This window comes from Narcine bancroftii, chromosome 7 (genome assembly GCF_036971445.1).
Source record: "Narcine bancroftii isolate sNarBan1 chromosome 7, sNarBan1.hap1, whole genome shotgun sequence".
Taxonomy (NCBI): domain Eukaryota; kingdom Metazoa; phylum Chordata; class Chondrichthyes; order Torpediniformes; family Narcinidae; genus Narcine; species Narcine bancroftii.
The window spans coordinates 160,278,057-160,301,551 of record NC_091475.1 but is presented as its reverse complement, the minus strand read 5'-3'; the positions used below and the strand labels follow the sequence as shown (position 1 = coordinate 160,301,551).

Genomic DNA, 23,495 nt, shown 5'->3' with positions numbered 1-23,495 from the left:
TTGGGCTGAGAAAGGTTTCAAATCAGAGCCTGGAGTGGCTAGCCTAGGCCATGAATTAGGACCAAATTAGGTGGTGAATCAAGACCAGAAGGATTAATGAGAGCTGCAGTTTGGGGCCTGAAGGGACAGGATAATTTTCAATGGGTGGGAGTTAGCCACACACCAAGGGCTAGACAGGATAGGGCTGGAAACTGAGGGTGTGCATGCAAGCAATTAAATTAAAAGGGACCGACCTGAAATGGGTTCTTGGAAATGGGTTCTTGGAAATGGGTTAAAACCTGCTGAGGAAGACGCCCTACAAATTGCTTGCTGCAGAGAAAGTGGGGGTATTAAAAGTTGGTTGTGCTGTGAACATCTAACAACAAGGCCACCTCAGAACCACACAGAATATTTTTCTTGGCATTGGGACAAAAGAGCATTGCACAGGAAATATCATTAGATGCACAACTGACATGGAAAACATGTCATCAGCATAAGTGTGATTCAAAATTATAAATGCATGATCAAATTCCTGTGTAGTGTGGATGTGAATGAATAGTTAATTATTTTTAATGGAAAACAAATTTTGTTCATCTTACAATTTTCTTTACAAAACCATGATAAGCATATTTTCACTGCAAATTCATTTTTCCGTTTTCTGCATTAACTTTAATTTGTCCTTGAGATGGTGTACAGTAAAACAAGTACAACGTAATGTTGCATTGCCACAGTGCTCTGATGCTATTCCTGGAATCAATGATATTAGCCATTTGGGAATGTCACATCACATTAATGTTGGACCATGATTGGAAGAGTTTAAAGAATCACAATATCCTTATATAATCAACATTCTGTGACAGAATTGTTTTTCCTTTAGTTAAAAACATTGCCTTTGAAGTGAATTTGTTTAAGTGGGCATACTTTGTTCTTTGTGAATATTTTCTAGTTATTCCTTGAATAATACTAAACTCCTGCTTGAGCCTGCATTGATTATAGTGACTTTGGAATAAATTTTAGTACCTGAAGGTGTTGATGCAAATTTATCTTATATTTCTTTGACACAAAAGTATCTGCTTTTTTTAAAACCTTTAAAATTTACTGAATATTATAAATGATAAACAAGAGAATAACAAATTATTTTCAATCAGCTTTACGTTTCGCATCACCATTGATCAGAGAAACCTGGTTAGCTTGCTTTTTATTGAATTTATTGCAAGACTTGCTTTTGGATACTGAAAGGTTATGGAAATACCTGCTTCATCCATCAGCTCTTTAAACGTTATCAATGTGCCAGCTATTGACATCAAAAAGAACACATAATCATTGAACTATTAATATATGAAAAAAAAACAATCAATCTTTCTTACCTGTCATGTAACATTTGATATCCTGTATGTTGCTGACTGGGTTATTATTTTTAAACATATACAAGTTGAAAGGTACAAGAGTGCTGCTTAAGTGATTCCAGATACTGTGATCAGGTACTGTCCATCTTCCAGAGAGCACATCATAATCTCGCCGTCCAAAGTGTATTAGTTTGGTAAGGGGATCATACAAGCCACCATGATAGCCTAAAATGAGTTGAAAGCCAGGATTTGTGTCCATATAAATTTCTCCATATGCAGTGTATGTGATTTGCTTGATCATTAAACCAGTCCCACTGAATATAGCCAATGGGGTACCTGTATTATCACAGGCAACATAGAATTCAGCACCACTGCTAATCTCCATGGCAAAAAGGTGGCCTTGAAGGTCATAGTACAGGGATGCGATCTCAGAACTTGTATGATTGTACATGTGTGTAACTCTTGTTGGGTTACTCAGATCTGCATAGAAGAATTGTAAATACATCCCATGGCTGGTTCGACTTGAAACTCTTCTTCCAACTCCATCATATCGATAGTGCACTCTCCAGCCATTTATTTTGTTATATGCTTGGGTAAGAAGACCAGCTGAATTATAGTCAAAGATAACATTGCCTCTTTGGCGTAGGAACCCATCTGCATCTACTTTATACTGTAGATCTCCCAGACGAGTAATCCTATCTCTCAGGTCATAGCGTAATGGAGTTAGACGAGCACTATTTCCTGGACTCAGCAAATGAAGATTGCCATTTAAATCATAACTGTAGCGCCACAGAGGCTTGTCATTTAAGGATACTGTTTGCAACTGTCCATCTGCATCATATTCATAAGCGTACCTGGATGTATTGGCATAAGGGCCAACCTTCAGTTCTCGTTTTATCACTCGACCCATGTTGTCATATTGAATTGTCATCCAATACATGAGTGATCTGAAAATCTCATACTGCACTTCCTTCACTCGTCCATATGCGTCAAAATGTTTTGTGTGAGTCATGACTGCGGTAGTGATGATTTGGTTAATATCATAATAAATAACGCCGAATTTTCCAAACTGTTCAACTTTCCCAGAGACATCGTCATATCGGTACAGATCGATCGGTAAAGGTTTCTCATTGATTACAGGTTGCATACTAGTAACCCGAAAACTATTGTCATAATTATAATCAAAGCGAGCATTCACCATTCCTTCTTCACTGAAGCGAAATATTTGCCTGTCAATAAGAGGGCCAATTTGCCTGAAACGTATAGTGCAAGTAAAGCCTTCATTTTGCAAGTTGACCGTTTTAAGCATGCCAGCTGTTTCATCATAAGTGTATCCAATCCTTGTGGTGTCGTAAAGGACTTCAGAGAGCTTGGACAGCTTGCCATATTTGTAAAAAACACGTCGTCCTGTTCCAAGATACAAAGTTCGCAATAGCTGGTCATCCTCTGTAAAGTCTTGAATCACTGAAGCATTTCCCTCTGGTGGTTTGTAGATGTTTCTATAATAGCCTATAGAACGTATGGTTGCCAGACTTTGCTGAGCTACATTTGGCATTGTTACAGAAGATAGACGGTCATTTTTGTCAAATTCAAAGATGTACTGTCTCTGAGTATGTAGAAGCAGCACTGAGGACTAAGAGAAACAGGAGAACAAATATTTTGTCAACTTATCATGCTTCACAATCTGCATGAATTCCATGAACTGTTCCTTTTTTTTGTGGAACTACATCAATCAATATGAACAGGTTAGACAGAATATATTAAATTTCATGGTGATTTAAATCTGCAGCTCAATGGAAACAGATGTCAGGAATATAGGCCTATGAAATTCATCTAATCTTTGTAAATTGTGTTAACATTGTAAGCAGAGTACACTGGCTAATATGAACCACATTTGTACATTGTATTCTCAAAATGGAAGCTGTAACTGAATAAGTTCCATTGATAGTTTCAAAAGGTGGGAAACTATGCATGAAAGAAAGAAAGAAGTTTATGAGCGCGAGGCAGGGAAAAATTAGATGGTTGTGGAGTAGGATTATATAAGTTGGCACAACATTGTGGACTGAAGGGCCTATCCTGTTCTGTAATGTTCTATGTTCTTTGCTTTATATCATCCAGTTATTTGCTTCACACATTTAATAACAGATTTGAAAATAGGAATCAATAGTCTTCCACTGCCACCTTAGAAATAAATAATCAGTTGCTCAGCTGACACACATTTAAGTAATCCTTTGTATTTCCAACATTTTGAGAGCCACTGATGTGACTAATTATATTCAGAATTTAGTCACATGATTTGACACTTTTCATTATCCTAATTAAACAACTTCAGCATGTTTCATTAGATTCTTTCTACAGAACCTGACGGATACTGATTCAAGCCTTGAAATCAAAGAACCAATTCCAGACATATTGAAACTAGTTCTTAACCAAGGCCAAGTGGTTCTCCAGCAGTACCTGAGGTGATGTGTACTTACTGTGTGACAGATTATATTTTTATATTTTATATTGCATGTACATATGTTTTTGAAGGAGATAGATTGTGGGGGTAGTGTAGGTCACAAACAAACACAAACACTTCACTAAACAGATCACATTTAAAATGCCAGGGCTCTGCTCAAGCCAGACAGTCCAGGCTCCGAGTGCTTTTGCAAAAATGTTGAAGAATGCCTATAGAAACTTCACAAATAGGTGTTAATTGTACATGCTGTAGAGTAATGGATTATTATTTTTGAAAGCAAGAGATGAATGGAATCAGAAGATTGGGTCCGGTGCTACAATCTGTCTAGATGCTGGATGCAGTTTGCTGTTCTAAGAAGGTCATGTGGTTTTACAAGCAGAGAGAGAGAGAGTGTGTGTGTGTGTGTGTGTGTGTGTGTGTGTGTGTGTGTGTGTGTGTGTGAGAGAGAGAGAGAGAGAGAGAGAGAGTGATGGATTATAAATATTTGGGATTTTGGTTTACATACATACACATTTTAAAACAGATCTTACTTGAAAGACTGAAAAATTCATATTCAATAACATTGCAGGATATCTGGAAAATGTGATGCACATTTCACCAGTAGGTGTTTGCTGAAGAAGGTGGGGTTTTTTTGCAAGTGAGAGAGTCACATGGGCTTCCTGGCAGTTGGAAGTTGGAGAGCGAGAGAAAAGTGTTTGTGACATTGAAAAGGGACTGAACAGTCACGGTTGAACCAAGCCAGGAAGAACTGGTTGGAAACAGGAAGTTCCAGAGCAGTGGATGGCTGGAAGTGCTGTCTGTCTGATGTTTCTCTTGGAATAAGGGGAAACAGAAAGGAACTCTGTGGTGGCAGCCTGAAGAAAGAGGTTACCATCTGGAGAACCCTGATGGGACAAGTTTCATCAGCGAGACCTTGAGGTGACTAATGGTGGTACCTCAGTTATGAAAATCCTGGAACAACAAATCTCTCTCTACAAATCCTACAAGAACCTTCCTGAGTGGTAAACATTTACCTTTCGAGCACCAAAGCCTGGTGAACTTTATACATGTTAAATTCTGTGCACAGTATAAGAATGGCCTGAATCCAGAAAACTTGGAAGAAGTGAGATTGAACTGTGAACCAAAGAACTTTTCTTAAATTTACACACACATTACATACACGTGCGCTTAGAATTAGAAGGGGGTTAGTTAAGTGTAGAGATAAGTTAAGGTTTGATTTTCATGTTTAAAGTTGATTAAAGACAACTTTTGTTTTAAAAACCACTTGTCTTGGTGAATGTCTATTGCTGCTGAGTTTTGGGGTCTTTTGGGCTCGTAACAAGAGAGAGAGAGAGAGAGAGAGAGAGAGAGAGATAAAACTGGTTTCTGCAGTCATGGCAAGTTGGCAGTTTGTTAAAAACCCATTTTGAAGATGGGTTGTGAGTTCTGAGTTTGGCCTGTTGAAAACCCTTGTGGTCTGTACAAGATGAAATGGCTGGCTGAAGTTTTTCACTTGAAATAAGGGAAACAGAAGGAACTCTGTGGTGACCTGCAGAAGAAGAGGTTATCATTTGGAAAACCCATGATGGGGAAAGTTTCCTCGAGAAGACACTGAAGTGGCTGATCAGAAGGAATCAGTTTGAGAGTCCAATGAGCAACAAATCTCTCTCTAAAACCAACAAGAACCTTCCTGAGAAGTAACCAATTAAGCACCAGAGCTTGGTGAAAATTCATAAATGTTAAATTCTGTGCTCAGTATAAGAATTGCCTGATATCAGTGAACTTGAAGGAGTGTGAAGTGAGATAGGACTTTGAATCAAATAACTTTTCTGAACTTATACACATTACATACACGTGCACTTAGAATTAGAAGGGGGTTAAGTTAATAGTAATAAGTTAAAGTTTGATCCTGCTTTTATGTTTAAAGAAAATTAAAAGTTACTTTTGTTTGAGTAACTATTTGTCTTGGTGAATTTCTATTGCTGCTGGGTTTTGGGGTCCTCCAGGCCAGTAACAACAGTAATTTCATAATGGAGAAGTTATGAACCTAGATAGGCTTTGGAGGAAAAATTCTATCAGGGAAATGCTAACACTACAAATTATACTTGCAAAGCAAAGCAGACTTGATAACAGAACCTTGTGAAGAACATTTGGGGATTAAAAGATCCCAAATTCTTGTCAATGTACAAAATAAACAGGAATGTAATTATAGCTATACAAATTTTTCCTGCCTGTTAGTATATTCCAATTTGTTTCATTTACAAAAAAACACACATTTCAGTATTAACTAAATTTTATATTTGAAATAATTCAGTGTAATGGAAAGTGCAAAATCAATGGCTCTATGCCAATGGCAAAAATGATTGTGTTTGCAGTAGCTTACTTTATATTATACTAATGTTGACCAAATATTCAAAATGTTCTGCTACACAGAGTTCCAGTTGCAATCTCTAATGGAGCCCTTGATTTCTTATGGGAAAAGTAGGTGGCTCTCAAAATGTAAATTTATGACTAGAGAGAGGAAATGTCAATATAGCAGGACAATACCTTTTCCAGATAAGTGTAACTCCATGATTTCCCATCTGCAAAAGTTCTGGATACAATCCTGCCTGCTTGGTCATAGTCAATTCTCTCTGACATGGTACCTCTCTGGATACCTGCCACCAGACCAGCCGATGAATATGTCACATTCACACCATTGAGTCGACTGCTTGGAGACCACAGGGTAGGTCGGCCTAACTGATCATATAGGATTCGGAGTGTGAATTTCCGATGATCGTCATAGATCTTTTCTGTTCTCGTCACACGATCAAAATCCAGAGAGAGCAAATTTCGACTATGGACCTGCAGGAATAAATGGAAAACAGACAAGCTAAAATACACATGTATTTGTGTATTACATATTTTTACACGAGAATTTGAATAGATCTATGGTGGGGAGCTTTGAGCCATTTTTTTGCCAACAGATAGTTTACATTTTAACATCTTATTGGCATCCACAAATGACAGACAATTTGCCCATCTACTCATGTAAAATGGAACATTGTGGAATTTTATTTACTCTTCCTCTACTGAAGGAATCAAAGTCCATATTTCTGCTGCATATGTGCATAAGGTGTAATGGAGCATAAAAGTAAAACATCTGGTGAGATTGCATCCCTGTTGATTTTGGTCATAATTTCAAGATTTTTCCACTTGAAATTAATGGTTTATTATGAAACCATTTGCAATGATGGCGTATCTAAACCATTCATAGGTGTTCCATAATGGAAAAAAATACCTTTTTTAAAAAACTCGAACTGTGGGATCTTTACTTTCATCGGAGTGGGTGGAAAAATCTCAGTTAAAGATCCTGCCTGAAAGATGAATCGTACAACTTTAAAGTGTGGTATTTTAGAGACCCAACTGATTAAGGAAAGCTGAAGATTGACATGGAATTAAGCATAACATAAGAAAAACACTTGGTTTTGGTGAAAATAAGAAACTTGAAAAAGAGAATGGATTTTCAAAGTTACGTTTATCCTCTTCTGTAAAGAACAGAAGAAATTAGAATAAGAGTTGGCTACCTGGCCTGTCAAACAGCACCACCATTTAATATGATCATGGTTGATCTTGCCATGAACACTGCTCCACTTACCCATAACATTAAATTCCCCTATTATTAAAAAACAAATCTGTCTGCTTGTCTTTAATACATTTAAAGAAGCAGCTTCGTTAGGCATAGAATTCCACAGATTCATCAATCTCTGGAAGAAGCATTTCCTCCTCATCCCTGTAATGTATATTCCCTCAATCTTGAGGCTACGCCTTCTGTTCTAGTATCACCTGAGTGGAAACAACCTTCTATCTTATCTATTTCTTTTAATGTATATGTTTTCATGAGATCCCCACTCATCCTTCTGAAACCCAGTAGGTATAGTCCCTGGCTATTCAATCTCTCCTTGTAAATTAACCCTTAATTTCTGGAACCAACCTGATCTTCCTCTGCGCCATCTACAAAGCTAGTATTTCTTTTCTTAAGTAAGGAGACCAGAACTGAATGCAATACCCCAGTGCAAACTCACCAGTACTCTGTATCGTTGCAGCAGAACACCCCCCACACCCCACCCCATACTCTTAAATTCAATCCCTCTAGCAATGAAGGACAAATTCACATTTGGCTTCTTGATAACCTGAATAACAAAACTTTTGTTATTCAAAAGCCAAAAGCCTTTCCAGTAGAGCTCATGGGAAAAGCTGCCCAAGGGGTGGCTTTGGGATTGTTGAACATTGAATTCAGCAATATTTTGAACCTTCCCAGATGCTTACAGGTTTTGAGGTTATGTCGACTCTAGACTCCCTTCAACCCCTAAATGTAGCAACATCAGAGAGGCTCTTTTTCATTGGAGGGCATTATTTAGATATGTATGACTATGACTGAAAGACCCTTAGCAAAATAAGAACTATGAACTAATTAGTGCTCTGCATGTAAATACAAGGTTGCCTAAACCTTCCCCCTTTTACCCTAAAGCAGTGGTTCTCAACCTTTTTCTTTCCACTCACATACCACTTTAAGTAATTCCTATGCTATACGTCCTCTGTGATTAGTAAGGGATAGCTTAATGTGGTATGTGAATGGGAAGGGAAGGTTAAGAATCACTGGTCTAGACCCAATTGTTACTGAAATATTTTGTTTGAGAAAAACTGTCACTGATTCATTTCCTTTGGAGTTATGAAACCATGAACATAATGAGTCAACTAGGTACGATTAAATGAGTGGTTTTCAAACTTTTTCTTTCCACCCTGTTACAAGATCAAACCAGTGTAGAGCTCGTCGAAAGAATCAAAGACTTGTTGATCCAATCTAAGGCTTTTATTAGCAAAAGACAGGAGCTCTTCACAGGTGGCCGACCAGTCCGGAATGATCCGACCTGGCTAGGGACACAACCCTTTAAGGCCCAGACAATAGGCGTGGCTTAGCTCTCAGCCAATCACAGTAAGCACAGTCTAGATACAGTAACTATATACACTATGTACATTGGTGATAGATCTGTACTATCACAACTAGCAACCACAAAAAAGGCATGTCACACAGGGGTAAAGATGAACAATTACTTTATTAATAAAAAAATTCACCTTCAAACTTTAATTCAAAATCCCCCCTTTTATAACAATGCCCACTGGTTACTATGTCTATAACAGTGTAAAACTAATAAATTCCCCAGCCTAAATATAACATATGTAATTAAAGTCTAAGTTATATTTCCAACCAGCCCACAGAAAAACTTAGACACAAAACAAACACAAAACTCACAAAACTTCGATCTCAACTGAAGCAAAGATCATAAACAAAATTCAGTTTGTTTGGTAAACTGAACCCAAAAGATCTTTGAGAGAGAGAGAGAGCACAAAATTCAAAGTTGTCTTGTGTTGCTTGCAGAGAGAGGAACCACTGGCTTGGTCCGGATCCTTCTGGCTGCCTTCGGAATGTTCATTCTTTTTGAAATCCCAACATTCTAAACTGTCCTCCAGACCATGACTCGTGCTCTGGGCCTTCTTCTTTTTAGATCATTTTCTGCACATGCTCAGTCCATCTCCCACTCTCTCAGCAGTCCATCTACCTTCACCTTGGCTCTCTAAGGCAAACTGTCACTTTTTTTTAACATAAAACCACACAACACAGAACTCTATAACAACCCACATACCACCTTAAACAATCCCTTACTGACCACCTATGGCATAGGGAATACTAAAAGTGGTATGTGAGTGGAAAGAAAAAGGTAGAGAACCACTGCTCTAAAGCCATGTCCTCTTGTGTTTATCTCTCCTAATCTAAGTGGAAAGAGCCTACTCGCATTTACTCTGTCTATACCCCTCATAATTTTGTAAACCTCCATCAAATCTCCCTTCATTCTTCTACACTCTGAGGATTAAAGTCCTAACCTGATTAATCTTTCCCTGTACTCTACTCCTGAAGACCTGGAATCATCCCGGTAAATCTTCCCTGCACTCTTTCAATCTTACTGATATCCTTCCTGTAGTTTGGCCAATAGAACTGTACATAATACTCCAAATCTGACATCACCAATACCTTATACAACCTCACCATATCATCCTAACTCCTGTACTCAATACTTTGAATTATGAAGGCCAGGATGCCGAAAACTTTCTTCACAACTCTGTCTACCTGTGACACCACTTTCAGAGAACTATGTACCTGAATTCCGAGATCCCTTTGTTCCTCCACACTCCTCAGTGCTGTAGTCCTACCTTGGTTTGTCCTTCATAAATGCAACACCTCATACTTGTTTGGATTAAATTCGATCTTCCAGTTTCTAGCCCATTTTTCCAGTTGGTCCAGATCCCTCTGCAAGCTTTGAAAGCCTTCCTTGCTGTTCAGAATGCCTCCAATCTTAGTGACATCAGCAAATTTGCTGATCCAATTAACTACATTATCTTCCAGATCATTGATATGGACAATAAGCAACAATGGTCCAAACATCGATCCCTGAGACAGAATACTAATCACAGGCCTCCAGTTTGAGAAGCAATTTTCTACTACCATTCTGTTTTCTCAGATTCAGCCAATTTCAAATCCAGTTTACAACCTCTCCAATGGATACCTTGTGTCTGAACCTTCCAAACTAGCTTCCCGTGTGGGGCCTTATCAAAATCTATGTATACAACATCCATAGCCTTTCCTGGTAACCTCCTCAAAAAACTCTATAAGATTAGTTAAACACGACTAGCCATGTACAAAGCCATGCTGACTATCCTTAATAATTTCTTGGCTATCCAAATACTTGCATACCTGATCTCTCAGAATACCCTCCAATAATTTACCCACACTACTGACATCAGCCGGATGTACTTTTGGAGCCTTTTTTAAACAACGGAAAAATGTGAGCTTCCCTCCAATCCTCCGGCACCTTACTCATGGCTAAGGACATTTTAAATATTTCTGCCAGGGTTCCTGCAATTTCTACACTACTCTCCCTCAAAGTCCAAGGGAATATCATGTCAGGGCCAGGGGATTTATCTACCTTTATTTGCTGTAAGATGGCAAACACCTCCTCCTCTTTAATTTCTATATGTTCTATGGCACTACTGCTTGTTTCCCTTCCTTCCTTATGCAAAAAGAAACTGTTTAAAATCTCCCCCATCTTGTGAAATTCCACCCATAGACAACCACTCTGATCTTCTAAGGGACCAATTTTGTTCCTTACTATCCTTTACTCTTAATATACTTGTCGAAACCCTTTGGGTTTACCTTCACATTATCTGTCAAACCAACCTAATGTCTTCTTTTTGCCTTCCTATTTTCTTCTAAAGTATTTTCTGACATTTTTAATACTCTTCAAGTTCCTCATTTGCTCCTTGTTACCTATACCTGTTATACACATCTCTCTTCTTCTTAACAAGATCACCAATATCGCTTGGAAACCAAGCTTTCCTTTGCCTTTAATCCTGACAGGAACATGCAAACTCTGCACTTTCAAAATTTTGCCTTTGAAGGCCTTCCATTTACTGAACACATCCTTACCAGAAAACAACTTCTGAGATCCTTTCTCATTTCCACAAAATTGGCCTTTCTCCAATTTAGAATTTCAAATCGAGGACCAGACCTATCTTTATCCATATTTAACTTGAAACTAATGACTGGACCCAAAATGTTTGCCTACAAATACTTCTGTCATCTGACCAGATTGGTTCCCAAAAAGATGAGATATTGCATCCTCTCTAGTTGGTACCTCTATTTTTTGATTTAGAAAACTTTCCTAAACACATTTGACAAAACTCCAAGCCATCCAGCCCTTTCACAACATGGGAGTCCTAGTCAATATGGGGAAAATTAAAATCTCCTTTTATCACAACTTTCTTTTTCTTACATCGGCCTGCTATCTCTTTACAGAGTTGCTCCTCCAATTCTCTCTGACGTTTGGGTGGTCTATAATACAACCCTATCAGTCTGCTCACACCTTTCCCATTCTTCAACTCCATCCATATGGCATCTGTTGACGAGCCCTCTGGACTGTCCTGTCTAAGCACAGCTATGATATTTTCCCTGACTAGCAGTGACACTCCTCCCCCTTTCAGCCCTCCCATTTATCTGGAGTAAAGGTTATTGCCTGCTTCTGTGGGCTGAAGGAAAAGTAGGTGAAACCTTCTCTCCTTGAGCCTGGGGTTTGAGTGATATCACCAAGGCAGCTGCCATCCACAAACTGTGAATTTGTGGCAGAAATCAGCATCAGTAAAGGCTGGAATGATTCTCAAGGAAGGAAGATGGGAGCGATTGTGAACTTGTCCTTCACAGGCCAAGTTGTTCAGGCACAGCTGTGAACCAATATTTGAGGATGCACGAGATTACAAATCTCCGTAGCTATAGTTTGAATGTTTTGCCCTTTAAATGGCATTTATTTGGGGGAAATCAGGAAAAAAAACCCCACCATCTTGGAGCTAAATTAGAACTGCCACTTTTCAGAGCAGTGGGATTGAAGATTATGCTAGTGACACAATAGGCAGCGGTCAAATTTCCTGATGAGTGTCAAGAAAAGAAAAACACTGCTTTACTCTGCATTAAAAACAAAGGAATTTCTTGGCCTGTTTTTATCTTGAGGCTGAACTTGATAATTCACATTTCCATGATTATCATAGGATATTGCCATCAGCATACTTTTTCCTCAGCTCGTCTTATTCAGAACATAGCATTAGAAGCAGAATAGACCTTAAGCCCTTGTGCCTGCTTTATTATAACTCTTGCAGCTTTTGTTTCAAGCATCTCCACAACCTCATGAAGCTCATGCCAGGTCAATGTTAACCTTCAAGTTGAGCTTTCAGACCTTCTGCTCTCCACCCCAACATTCCCAGGACAATTGCTGTGAAATTGTTTAAGGCATTTGTTCATCACTGATTTACTTATAGAACTTGATTCTGACAATAGATTGCTTCAGGTAGCAATAATTCACTTAATTTTGGGTTCTTGATAAAGCCAAACTATATTGTTTAATATGAAAAAAAAGTACAAGTCAACTTAATTTTTCAAAATGAATAAAAACATTTAAATTGATTTTAAATAATTAAGTTTCTTTTTAATACTCAGTCCACTTCTTGTTAAAAGTTTGAGCAATCGTAACAGGGCAACTTTCAATGATAATAATTTATAATATTTTCCCTTTGGAATGAGACTGTTACAAAAATAACAGTAATTTATTGAAACAATAGGAATAAAATAATTATTTCAGAGTTTAATATATCAGGAATGTTACTGCACAAGTGTAGACAGCCGCTGCCATTGGCTGCTCTGCACCCAATGTAATTGCATTGCAGCCATCGTATACGCAACAGCGCACTGCGCATGAGCGAGCACCGTGAGGATGCCTTAGTTGAATCGAGAACTAGCTGGGAGCAGACACCACACTGTGCGCTCTCCCTCCCTACCCTGTTTCTCATATTTGGTTGTGTTCAATAAAGGCTTTTATTTGGTTTACCTCACCCGCCAACTTGACTCGTTATTAAGCATACAATAACGAACATGGTGTTAGAAGCGGGATCAAAAGCGCCCCAAGCCTGAAGTCTCCCAATCGCAAATCGGTCACAGCGAGTAACCATCACCACATTTTACATGGTTGCCATAATAGTGGGTGGATTCAGGTGGCCTGACCCACTCGTGTTTGATGGAAATATGCAGAAAACTGGCGTATCTTTGAACAGGAATGCGACATATTCATAGTGTCAGCGCATCGCGACAAGCCTCCCTGAACCAGGGCATGCATTCTGTAAAATTTGGTGAGCCCAGAAGCCATTGAAAGAGAGCGGTTGTTTGTGTACGCAGGCAAAGTGTGTGATAGGAACCTCGTTACCAGCATGGCTGAGTTGAGAGTGGAACCCAAATATTTAAAGCACAAATTCAGAGAAATGTACAACCCCCAGAGAAATGTGACAATGGAAAGGTACAAATTCAAGATGAAAGACCAAAAGCCTGGTGAGTCGATACACTCATAGGTCAGCGATTTAAAAATCAGGGCGAAAACCTGCAATTTTGGCATGCTTTGCAACAAACTAATTAAGACAGAATGGTCTGTGGCATTTGCAATGGAAGGCATTCCTATGAGATGGTGAACTGACACAAGCAAAGGCCATCACAACATACTTGGTGTATGAAACTACCAAGAAAAACAATAAAAGGCTAGCCTCTCCATAAGAGCAGGCTACAAGCATTGATGCGATACAGGTGGGACCTGAGGTTAGAAGGAAGAGCCAACCAAGCCTGCCAAGCTACACCAACAAAAAGAGTCACTGCAGCTGCAACTGGTACTTGACCTATCCTGGTCGACTTTAGCTACTGACATCTTTGAGCCCCCCCCCCCAGTAACCACAGGAGAAAAGATGGACAATGCCTTGAGACTATGGACAGTAGAGACAATCAGGACAAAATGTCCCAAGCCTCCACATCAGCAGAGGGCTACTACAAAATGCGTGCTGGACAAGTATGTAAGCCCAACCCAAAATATCAGGACTGAACTGTTGAATGTATATATTGTTGTGTCATGCGGGGGTAGCTCAAGAAAGGGGATGTAGACAGACACTGCCGTTGGCTGCTCTGCACCCGATGTAACTGTGTTGCAGACACCGTATTTGCAACAGTGCACCGTGCATGCACAAGCACTGCAAGGGCGTGTTAGTTGAATCGAGAACTAACAGGGAGCAGACTCCACACTGTGGGCTCTCTCTCCCTACCCTGTTTATCATGTTTGATTGTGTGCAGTAAAGTCTTTTATTTGGTTTACCTCACCCACTGACTCATCTCGTTATTAAGCACAAAATAACGAACAACAAGTGTTCTATCTGATGAAGTAGCAGGCCAACTACTGAATAATACCTCAGCTCATAAGTAGCATCAACTTATTGCCAACTGTAACACTTTCTAATGTTTTGATTGATATTCTTACAGTGAATGAGCATCTCTTCACCAAGAGCTAGACTCTTCCTAATATGTTACTTCTTCAGATAAATAGTTGTTAGTGGGCTCTGTAGACCTCAGATGGGGGAAAGTATGAGATATCCCAATTGCATAAATACAAGACAGAGTCATTGATGGAAGGCCAGAAAATGAAGAGATTAGTGAAGGAGTGAAAGAAGAGGGCAGAGGTAAGTGTGAAGGTCATAAGTTTGGGGAATAAATTAAATTGGAAGGAGTGGCAGAAATGTAAGGACAATTGGAGAAGGCAATTATATTGAATGACAATACATTTGTCTTTTTTTTAACATGAAGTAACAAAACAAAGAAAATCAAGGAAACATTGCCGATCAATACAATAAAATACCAAAAGCAAACTATGTTGATAGACAAAGAAGAAAGAATCAGCACATTATCACAATAATACAAAATTACACACCATGCCGATCCTTGAAAGTAGGAAATAGAAAAAAAAGAAAAAGATAAGACCCCCTCCCCAAAGGAAAAAAGGAAAAGAAGAGGTAATTCTCCCATATAATATGAAAAAAATCATTCTGTTTTCCAAAACATTAATTACATACAGATGAAACATTACGTGATTCATCCAGAGCTTCCTTCCTCCCTTAAGGGATAAATGTTTTTGCATAGACATTACTAGGGATACGGGAGATAGGATATTGGAGACCAGAGGGGGAATCATAAAGATTAACCTCCGTGTATTTTAAATACAGATTCCATATCCTTAAATACATGATGTAATAATTTCTAAGATTGTAAGTAATCTTCTCCTGGGGAATACAACTAAGTATTTCCGATTTCCAACAGTCGAGACTCAGTTGGGAATCAAATTTCCAAGTAATGGCTATGCATTTCTTAGCCACCACTAAAACAAGTTTAATGAATTTTAATTGATATTTTGACAGCCTCAATTTAGATCTGCTAATTTCCCCAATGAAAACAATTCTGGCACCTGATGGTATCGGATTTCGATAATTTGTTCCACGAGATTCCCCAAATATCTCACCTTAGTGTATGACCAGGTCGAATGCAAAAAGGTCCTTATATCTTGACCGCATCAAAAGCATAAATGGGATAATTCAGATTTTAATTTATTTAATTTTTGCGAGTAAGGTACAGCTGATGCAATAGATTATATTACACCAGCTGATACCTTACATTAATTGTATTGCTCATGCTGTCCTGACACAGGTCAGACCAACAAAATGGATCAATTTCCATACCCAAATCTGATTCCCATCTCTCTCTGGACTTGCCTAGCCCTTGTTTAGGGGCTTCTGCTGGAAGTAAGAAGTACATTTTTGAGATACATTTCTTTGTGACTCCCTTTCAAAACAGATACTCTATTTCAGCTTATTGTGGTAAGGACAGTGCAGGACCTAATTTATCCCTTAAATAAGATAGTAGAAAAAGAATGTATTTATAATTCCACATTTATTCCTAATTTGTTTAAATGTCATAAATTGTCCATGCTCAAAACAATCTTCGATATATTTGATCCCACTCTACGACCAAGTTTCTAGAATTTTATTATCAATTGTTAACAAATTTGATTTATTTTGAGCTTGGGGTGTTTTTGGTGAGAGCCCATCCCCCATCCCCAACACCAATTTGACCATTAAGTTTATTGCAAATTGTAATATTATGTTTTAGTAAGGGGGCTTCCTTAGGACCAAATATTAATTTAGAATTCCATCTATATATAACATTTCTGCTATATTCTCACCAACCTTATGCAGAAGGACACATTTCTTTTGGGTTGCCCAATAATATTTTTTCAAGTCTGGGATCTTTAATCCTCCCAGGTCATAATTCCAGGTTAATTTATCAATAGAGTCTCTGGGAAACTTATCCTTCCACAGAAACTTCCAAATATATTTATTTAAATTCTAAAGGAATTGTTGTGGTACTAAAGCAGGTAGGTTTTGGAAAATATATTGTAATTTAAGCAATATATTCATTTTTATACAATTAACCCTACCAATCAAAGTAATTGGAAGAGTTATCCATTTATTTCAATCATCCTCAATTTTCCGAAGCAAGGGAAGATAATCCAATTTATATAAATTCTGTAAGTTATTATCTATCTTAATACCTAAAATATTTTATCCCATTAAACGGCCACTTTAATTGAGAGTCTCATTTAATATGATCACAATTCCCACCCGTAAGTGGCATAACTTCGCTTTAATCCCAATTAACTGAGAAAGTCCCCAAAAATTCCAATTTAGACTGAGAACTTTGTCAGCAAATAGATTGATTTCCTGGTTAACCCTGAAGCCTTTTATGTCTGGATCTTGACGAATAGATTCAATAGCCAGGATGAAAAAGGCTGGAGATAATGAACAATCTTGCCTACTGGATCTAAACCAAAGAAATGACTGTAAGTGTTGCATTGTTTAAGATCCTGGAGTAATGGGTTTTACTTGGTGGCTGAGATGTAAATAGTTAAGATCTGTGATGGTGTTTCCAGAAATATGCCTTGGTGAGCAGTGGAAATCAATAACACAGAGATCCTCGGGAAAGGGAAAGCTAGTGGGGAGGAACAAATGGAAGGTTGGGGTTACTCCTTTGAGCAGGATAGTTCTACTATTGTTGATGGATGAAAGAATAATAGTAAAGCAAAAGCACAGAATAAGCAAAGCTATTTTTGCAAACATCCTGTATTGAAGAGAACAAATTAATCTCTGTGAAGTTACTGAGATGAAAAAAAAAAATTAAAAATCATACAGCTAAATATTTATTCTCTGTGTTCCTGGGTGACTGTTATATAAAAGACACTCAGGAAAACCTTATTGTGCACCATGTTTTACATTTCATCTCAGCTTGTTAAAATCAATTGGTATGAAACCAATCTATTAATACTCAATATTATTCCAGAAGAAACCAATATTATTTGAACATCTGGTGAAGAGCCAAGGGCCTTGCTTTGTTTAAAATCATAAAATGATTTCTTGTAATATATATGCAGAGAATTATATAATAAATGGCTTTGGTAAATAATGATGGAAATGCATGCAAATAATTTTCATTTAGAACATAGCATGAGAAGCAGAATAGACCTTTTGGCCCTTATGCCAGCTTTGTGATCTGAATTGGTTCTGATATCAATGCATATTATTATAAAAGTACATTTTTACATTGATGAATGGAATCACTTCATTACTGGAGTTGTCTCTAATCCCCTCAAATCATATCTAGAAAGTACTGAAACATTTTGAGATTACTCTTTCAATTAATGTTTGTACACTCATTCACTTCTCTCTCTCTATCAGTTCAGGTCACCTTATTATAGGAAAGATGTTGAAGCTATGGAGAGGGTGCAGAGGAGATTTACCAGGATGTTGCCTGAATTGGAAAATAAGCCTTATGAGGCTTCTCTTTGGAACATAGAAGGATGAAAGGTGATTTAACTGAAGTCTACAAGATTCTGGGAGGAATAGATAAGGTAGATAGCCAGCAGCTTTTTCCCAGGGTGGGAGCAGCAAATACCAGAGGACATCTGCACAAAGTAAAGGGAAGAAAGTTTAGGGGAGACATCAGGGGTAAGTTGTTTACACATGCCTGGAATGCCTTGCCAGGGCTGATGGTGGAGCCTGGAACATTAGGGGCATTTAAGAGACTTCAAGACAGATACATGGATTAAAAAAAGAGGGTTATAAGGGAGGGAAGGTTTAATTTTTTTTTGGTTGGAATACATAGGTCGGCACAACATCAAGGGCTGAGAGGCCTGTACAGTGCTATGTTCTACGGCAGGAAGAGTGATTAGTGAAATCAAATTAAACTCTCCACTCTTTGAGCTTCAAATTGAAATAACAAAAGACAAAAAAAGATGCTTACAGAAATACATCTGGTCTAGATTTAAAGCATATCATCTGGAAATTGGAGTTCATTATATTTTGGTGTGCCTCCCCACCCCCCCCCACCCGCCCCACAAAATTGCTTGAAATTCCTATGTAGTTTATGTAGACAGCCACTGCCATCAGCTGCTCTGCACCCGCTACAATTGTGTTGCAGTTGCTGTACCCACAACAGTGCTCTGTGCGTGCGCAAGCTCCACGAAGGCACAGCAGTGAAAAACAGGCTTTGGCACAGAGTGTACACCATGTAAGAAGCTCCCTCTCCTGCGTGTACAAATTGAACAGTTTGCTTAACATTACTATCAGTAGTCGTCTTGTTATTCAGCACGCAATAACAAACGTGGTGTCAGAAGTGGAATCTTGAGCATCCCAAGCCTAAGGCCTTCAAACTGACCAAAATTGAGTAACCAGCACCATATTACAGTGTGGCAAAGTCGCCATAATGGCGGATGGATTTAGTCAGCCCGGCCCACTCATGTTCAAGGGCAATTTAGTTGAGAACTGGTGTATTTTTGAGCAAGAGTACCACATATTTATTGCGGCAGCACACAATATATATTTTATTGAATTTGGTGGGCCCGGAAGCCTTTGAAAGGGAGAGGGCATTCATGTACACAGATGAAGTGCGCAAAAGGAATCTCATTACCAGCCCAGCTGAATTGAGAGAGGATCCTGAGTGTCTAGAATGAAAATTCAGGGAAATGTGCAACCTACAGAGAAAAATAACAATGGAGAGTCACAAGTTTAACACTAGAGACCAAAAGCCTGATGAGTCAATTAACTTATATGTCAGTGATTTGAAAATCAGGGTAAAGATCTGTAACTTTGGAAAGCTCTGTGAAGAATTAATTGAAGGCAGGATGGTCTGTGACATTCGTGATGACAGTCTGAGGAAGGGACAGAAGGAAATAATTGTAAGTCGAGAGGTTGTGTTAGTTAAATTGAAGGGATTAAAGGCAGATAAATCCCCAGGGCTGGATAGATTGCATCCAAGAGGGCTTAAGGAAGTAGCCCAGGAAATAGTGGATGCATTAGTGATAATTTTTCATAACTCTTTAGATACTGGATTAGTTCCTGAGGATTGGAGGATGGCCAACGTAACCTCACTCTTTAAGAAGGGAGGGAGAGAAATCGGGAAACTACAGACCAGTTAGCTTGACATTGGTAGTGGGGAAAAGGCTAGAATCAGTTATTAATGATGCGATTGCAGCACATTTGGAGAGTAGTGGGTATCATCAGACAGAGTCAGCATGGTTTTATGAAGGGAAAATCATGTCTGATGAACCTACTAGAATTTTTTGAGGAAATAACCAGTAGAGTGGATAAGGGAGAACCAGTGGATGTTGTATATCTGGACTTTAAAAAGGCATTTGATAAGATTCAGCACAGGAGACTAGCGTATAAACTTAAAGAGCACAGTATAGGAGGTATGGTATTAAGGTGGATAGAGAATTGGTTGATGGAGAGGAAGCAAAGAATAGGAATAAATGGGTCCTTTTCAGAATGATAGCCAGTGACTAGAGAGGCACCACAGGGTATGGTGCTGGGGCCACAGTTATTTACAATAAATATCAACACCTCAGATGTGGGAACAGAAAGCAGACAACATGAAGTTGGGTAGCGGGGTTAGCTGTGTAGAGGATTCAAGGAGGGTGGAGGGTGACTAGGACAAGTTAGGCGAGTGGGTCAAGAAGTGGCAGACGCAATATAATTTGGATAAATGTGAGGTTATCCACTTTGGAGGTAAGAACAAGAAAGAGGATTATTATCTAAATGGTGTTTGTTTAGGAAAAGGGGAAATGTAGCGAGACTTGGGTTTCACTAAGCATCAGTCATTGAAAGTGGGCATGTAGGTACGACAGGCAGTGATGAAGGTGAATGGTATGTTAGCATTCATAGCAAGAGGATTTTACAGGAGAAGGTAGGTCCTACTACAGGTGTACAGGGCCTTGGTGAGTCCACACTTGGAATACTGTGTTCAGTTTTGGTCTCCTTATCTGAAGAAGGACATCTTAACCATGGAGGGGGTGCAGAGAAGGTTCACTAGATTAATACCAGGAATGGAAGGACTTGCGTATGAAGAAAGGTTGGATCGACAAGGCTTGTATTCGCTGGAATTTAGAAGATTGAGGAGGGATCTTATGGAAACATACAAAATTCTTAAAGGATTAGACAGATAGGTTGTTTCCAATGCTGGGAAAAACCAGGACCAGGGTTACAGTTTAAGGATAAAAGGACTGAGATGAGAAAATATTTCTTCTCTCAGACAGTGGTAAATCTGTGGAATTCTTTGCCACAGGAAGTAGTTGAGGCCGGTTCCTTATCAATATTTAAGGACCTTGTGGTTAAGGGGATCAGAGGGTATAGGGAGAAGGCAGGAACTGGGTATGGATCAGCCATGATCATAATGAATGGCGGTGTAGGCTTGAGGGGCCAAATGGCCTACTCCTATTTTTCTATGTTTCTCTGTTTCTATAGTACTAGCAAAGGCCATCTCTACCTATTTGACTTACGAAACCATAGAGGAGAATAACAGGGAGCAAGCCCCTCCACAGCAACATACCATGAGCATTGACACAGTCCAGGCAGGACCTGCAAACAGTCAATGGCTGGAGGTCAGGAGGAAATGCCAGCTAGGCCATTCCACACTCTCATCGAGGGCAGAGTTCTGCAAATGCAGAGGCGACCACGTGGAAAGACGAGAAATGTGCCCAGCACTTGGCCAGCAGTGCAGAGCCTGCAGAAAATGGAACCATTTCAGCAGATGCTGCAGAGCCAGACAACGAACTAACGCTAGGCTCAGACTTAAGAGGACGATTGACTAGCTGGAGGGAAAAGTAACCCAGATAAAGAGTACTATGTCGATGGGCTGACTTTGTGGACGGCAGAGAACTCAGCAGAAATGCAAATCAGAGGAAGCAATAAAGCCTTCGTGGCTATGAAAGTCGATGGCAGAAATGAAGGTCGACTAAGGAGCAAAGTGCAACATCATGTTGCAGAAGACATTTAGTCAGCTGAGGAAAATGCAACAGATTAAGCCATTAGCCAATAAGTCTAGTGGATCATAATCAATGGCACAGTACGGCTGCGGTGCTACATACAGGGCCAGTTACACAGACTAATGTTCTTCGTAGTCCACGAAGATGTCATGCCTCTGTTGGACCTGAGCACATGCACAGACGTGGGACTTGTCTCGTTTGGAAGAGAAGTTCACCAAATAAGCCTCTCCGAAGATGATTTGTCCCAGAAATTTTTTTAGAATATAACTATCTTTTTGCAAACAAGCTGGGGAAGTTGCCAGTAACGTTGCCTGATGAAGTTGTACTCCATGCGACTTGACCCAGAAGTGACAACCGTGGTTTGTCTGCCACTGTATACCGGTGGTGATGAAAGAATCCAAGTCCTGGGTCTAATGGGTGTCCTCCATGTTGGGTGCCAAGCAGAAATACAAACAAGAGGTCTGGATATGTATAAGCCCGCAAGACCTCAATACAACCTTGAAGAGACCACACCATTCGATGTGCACCGTGGAGGAAGTTAACCATATAACCATATAACCACTTACAGCACAGAACAGGCCAGTTCGGCCCAACTAGTCCATGCCTTAACAAATCCCCACCCTCCTAGTCCCACTGACCAGCACCCGGTCCATACCCCTCTAGTCCTCTCCTCTCCATGTAACTATCCAGTCTTTCCTTAAATGTAACCAATGATCCCGCCTCGGCCACGTCTGTCGGAAGCTCATTCCACATCCCTACCACCCTTTGCGTAAAGAAATTTCCCCTCATGTTCCCCTTATAATTTTTCCCCTTCAATCTTAAACCATGCCCTCTAGTTTGAATCTCCCCCACTCTTAATTGAAAAAGCCTATCCACGTTTACTCTGTCTGTCCCTTTTAAAATCTTAAACACCTCTATCAAGTCCCCTCTCAATCTTCTATGCTGCAGAGAAAAAAGCCCCAGTCTGTAAAACTTTTCCCTGTCACTCAAACCTTGAAATCCTGTCAACATTCTCGTGAACCTTCTCTGCACTCTCTCTATTTTGTTTATATCTTTCCTATAATTTGGTGACCAAAACTGTACACAGTACTCCAAATTTGGTCTCACCAATGCCTTGTACAATTTCATCATAACCTCCCTACTCTTGAATTCAATACTCCGATTTATGAAGGCCAACATTCCAAATGCCTTCTTCACCACACCATCTACCTGAGTATCAGCCTTGAGGGTACTATTTACCACAACTCCTAAATCCCTTTGTTGCTCTGCACATCTCAATAGCCTACCATTTAATGCATATGACCTATTTAGATTTGCCCTTCCAAAATGTAACACCTCACACTTATCTGTATTAAATTCCATCTGCCATTTCTCAGCCCACACCTCCAGCCTTCCTAAATCACCTTTTAATCTACGGTAATCTTCCTCACTGTCCACAACACCACCAATCTTTGTATCATCCGCAAACTTGCTTATCCAATTCTCCACTCCTACTTCCAGATCGTTAATATATATAACAAACAATAGTGGACCGAGGACCGATCCCTGAGGAACTCCATTAGACACCGCCCTCCAATTGGACAAACAATTTTCTACCACTACTCTCTGACACCTCCCATTCAACCATTGCTGAATCCATTTCACTACCTCCTCATTTATACCTAATGCCTCAACCTTTTTTCCTAACCTCCTGTGGGGAACTTTGACAAAAGCTTTACTAAAGTCTAAATAGACAACATCTACAGCTTTCCCTTCATCAACCTTTTTTGTAACCCCCTTGAAAAACTCAATCAAGTTTGTCAAGCATGATCCCCCCCCCTGACAAAACCATGCTGATTACTCCTTATCAATCCCTGTACCTCCAAATATTTGTAAATAGCATACCTCAGAACACTTTCCATCAACTTGCCCACCACA

General features: G+C 39.4%; 1 protein-coding gene across 1 annotated transcript in view; it reads right to left on the bottom strand.

The window, feature by feature from the left end:
- Positions 1-23,495, bottom strand: part of LOC138740058 (teneurin-4-like) — a 393,122-nt gene that overhangs the window by 32,883 nt on the left and 336,744 nt on the right. The window contains exons 26-27 of the mRNA XM_069892490.1: positions 6,313-6,609; positions 1,347-2,958 (exon numbers count right to left, since the gene is read on the bottom strand). Of these exons, the coding sequence (XP_069748591.1) occupies positions 1,347-2,958; positions 6,313-6,609 (1,909 nt within the window). The remainder of the gene's footprint in view (positions 1-1,346; positions 2,959-6,312; positions 6,610-23,495) is intronic.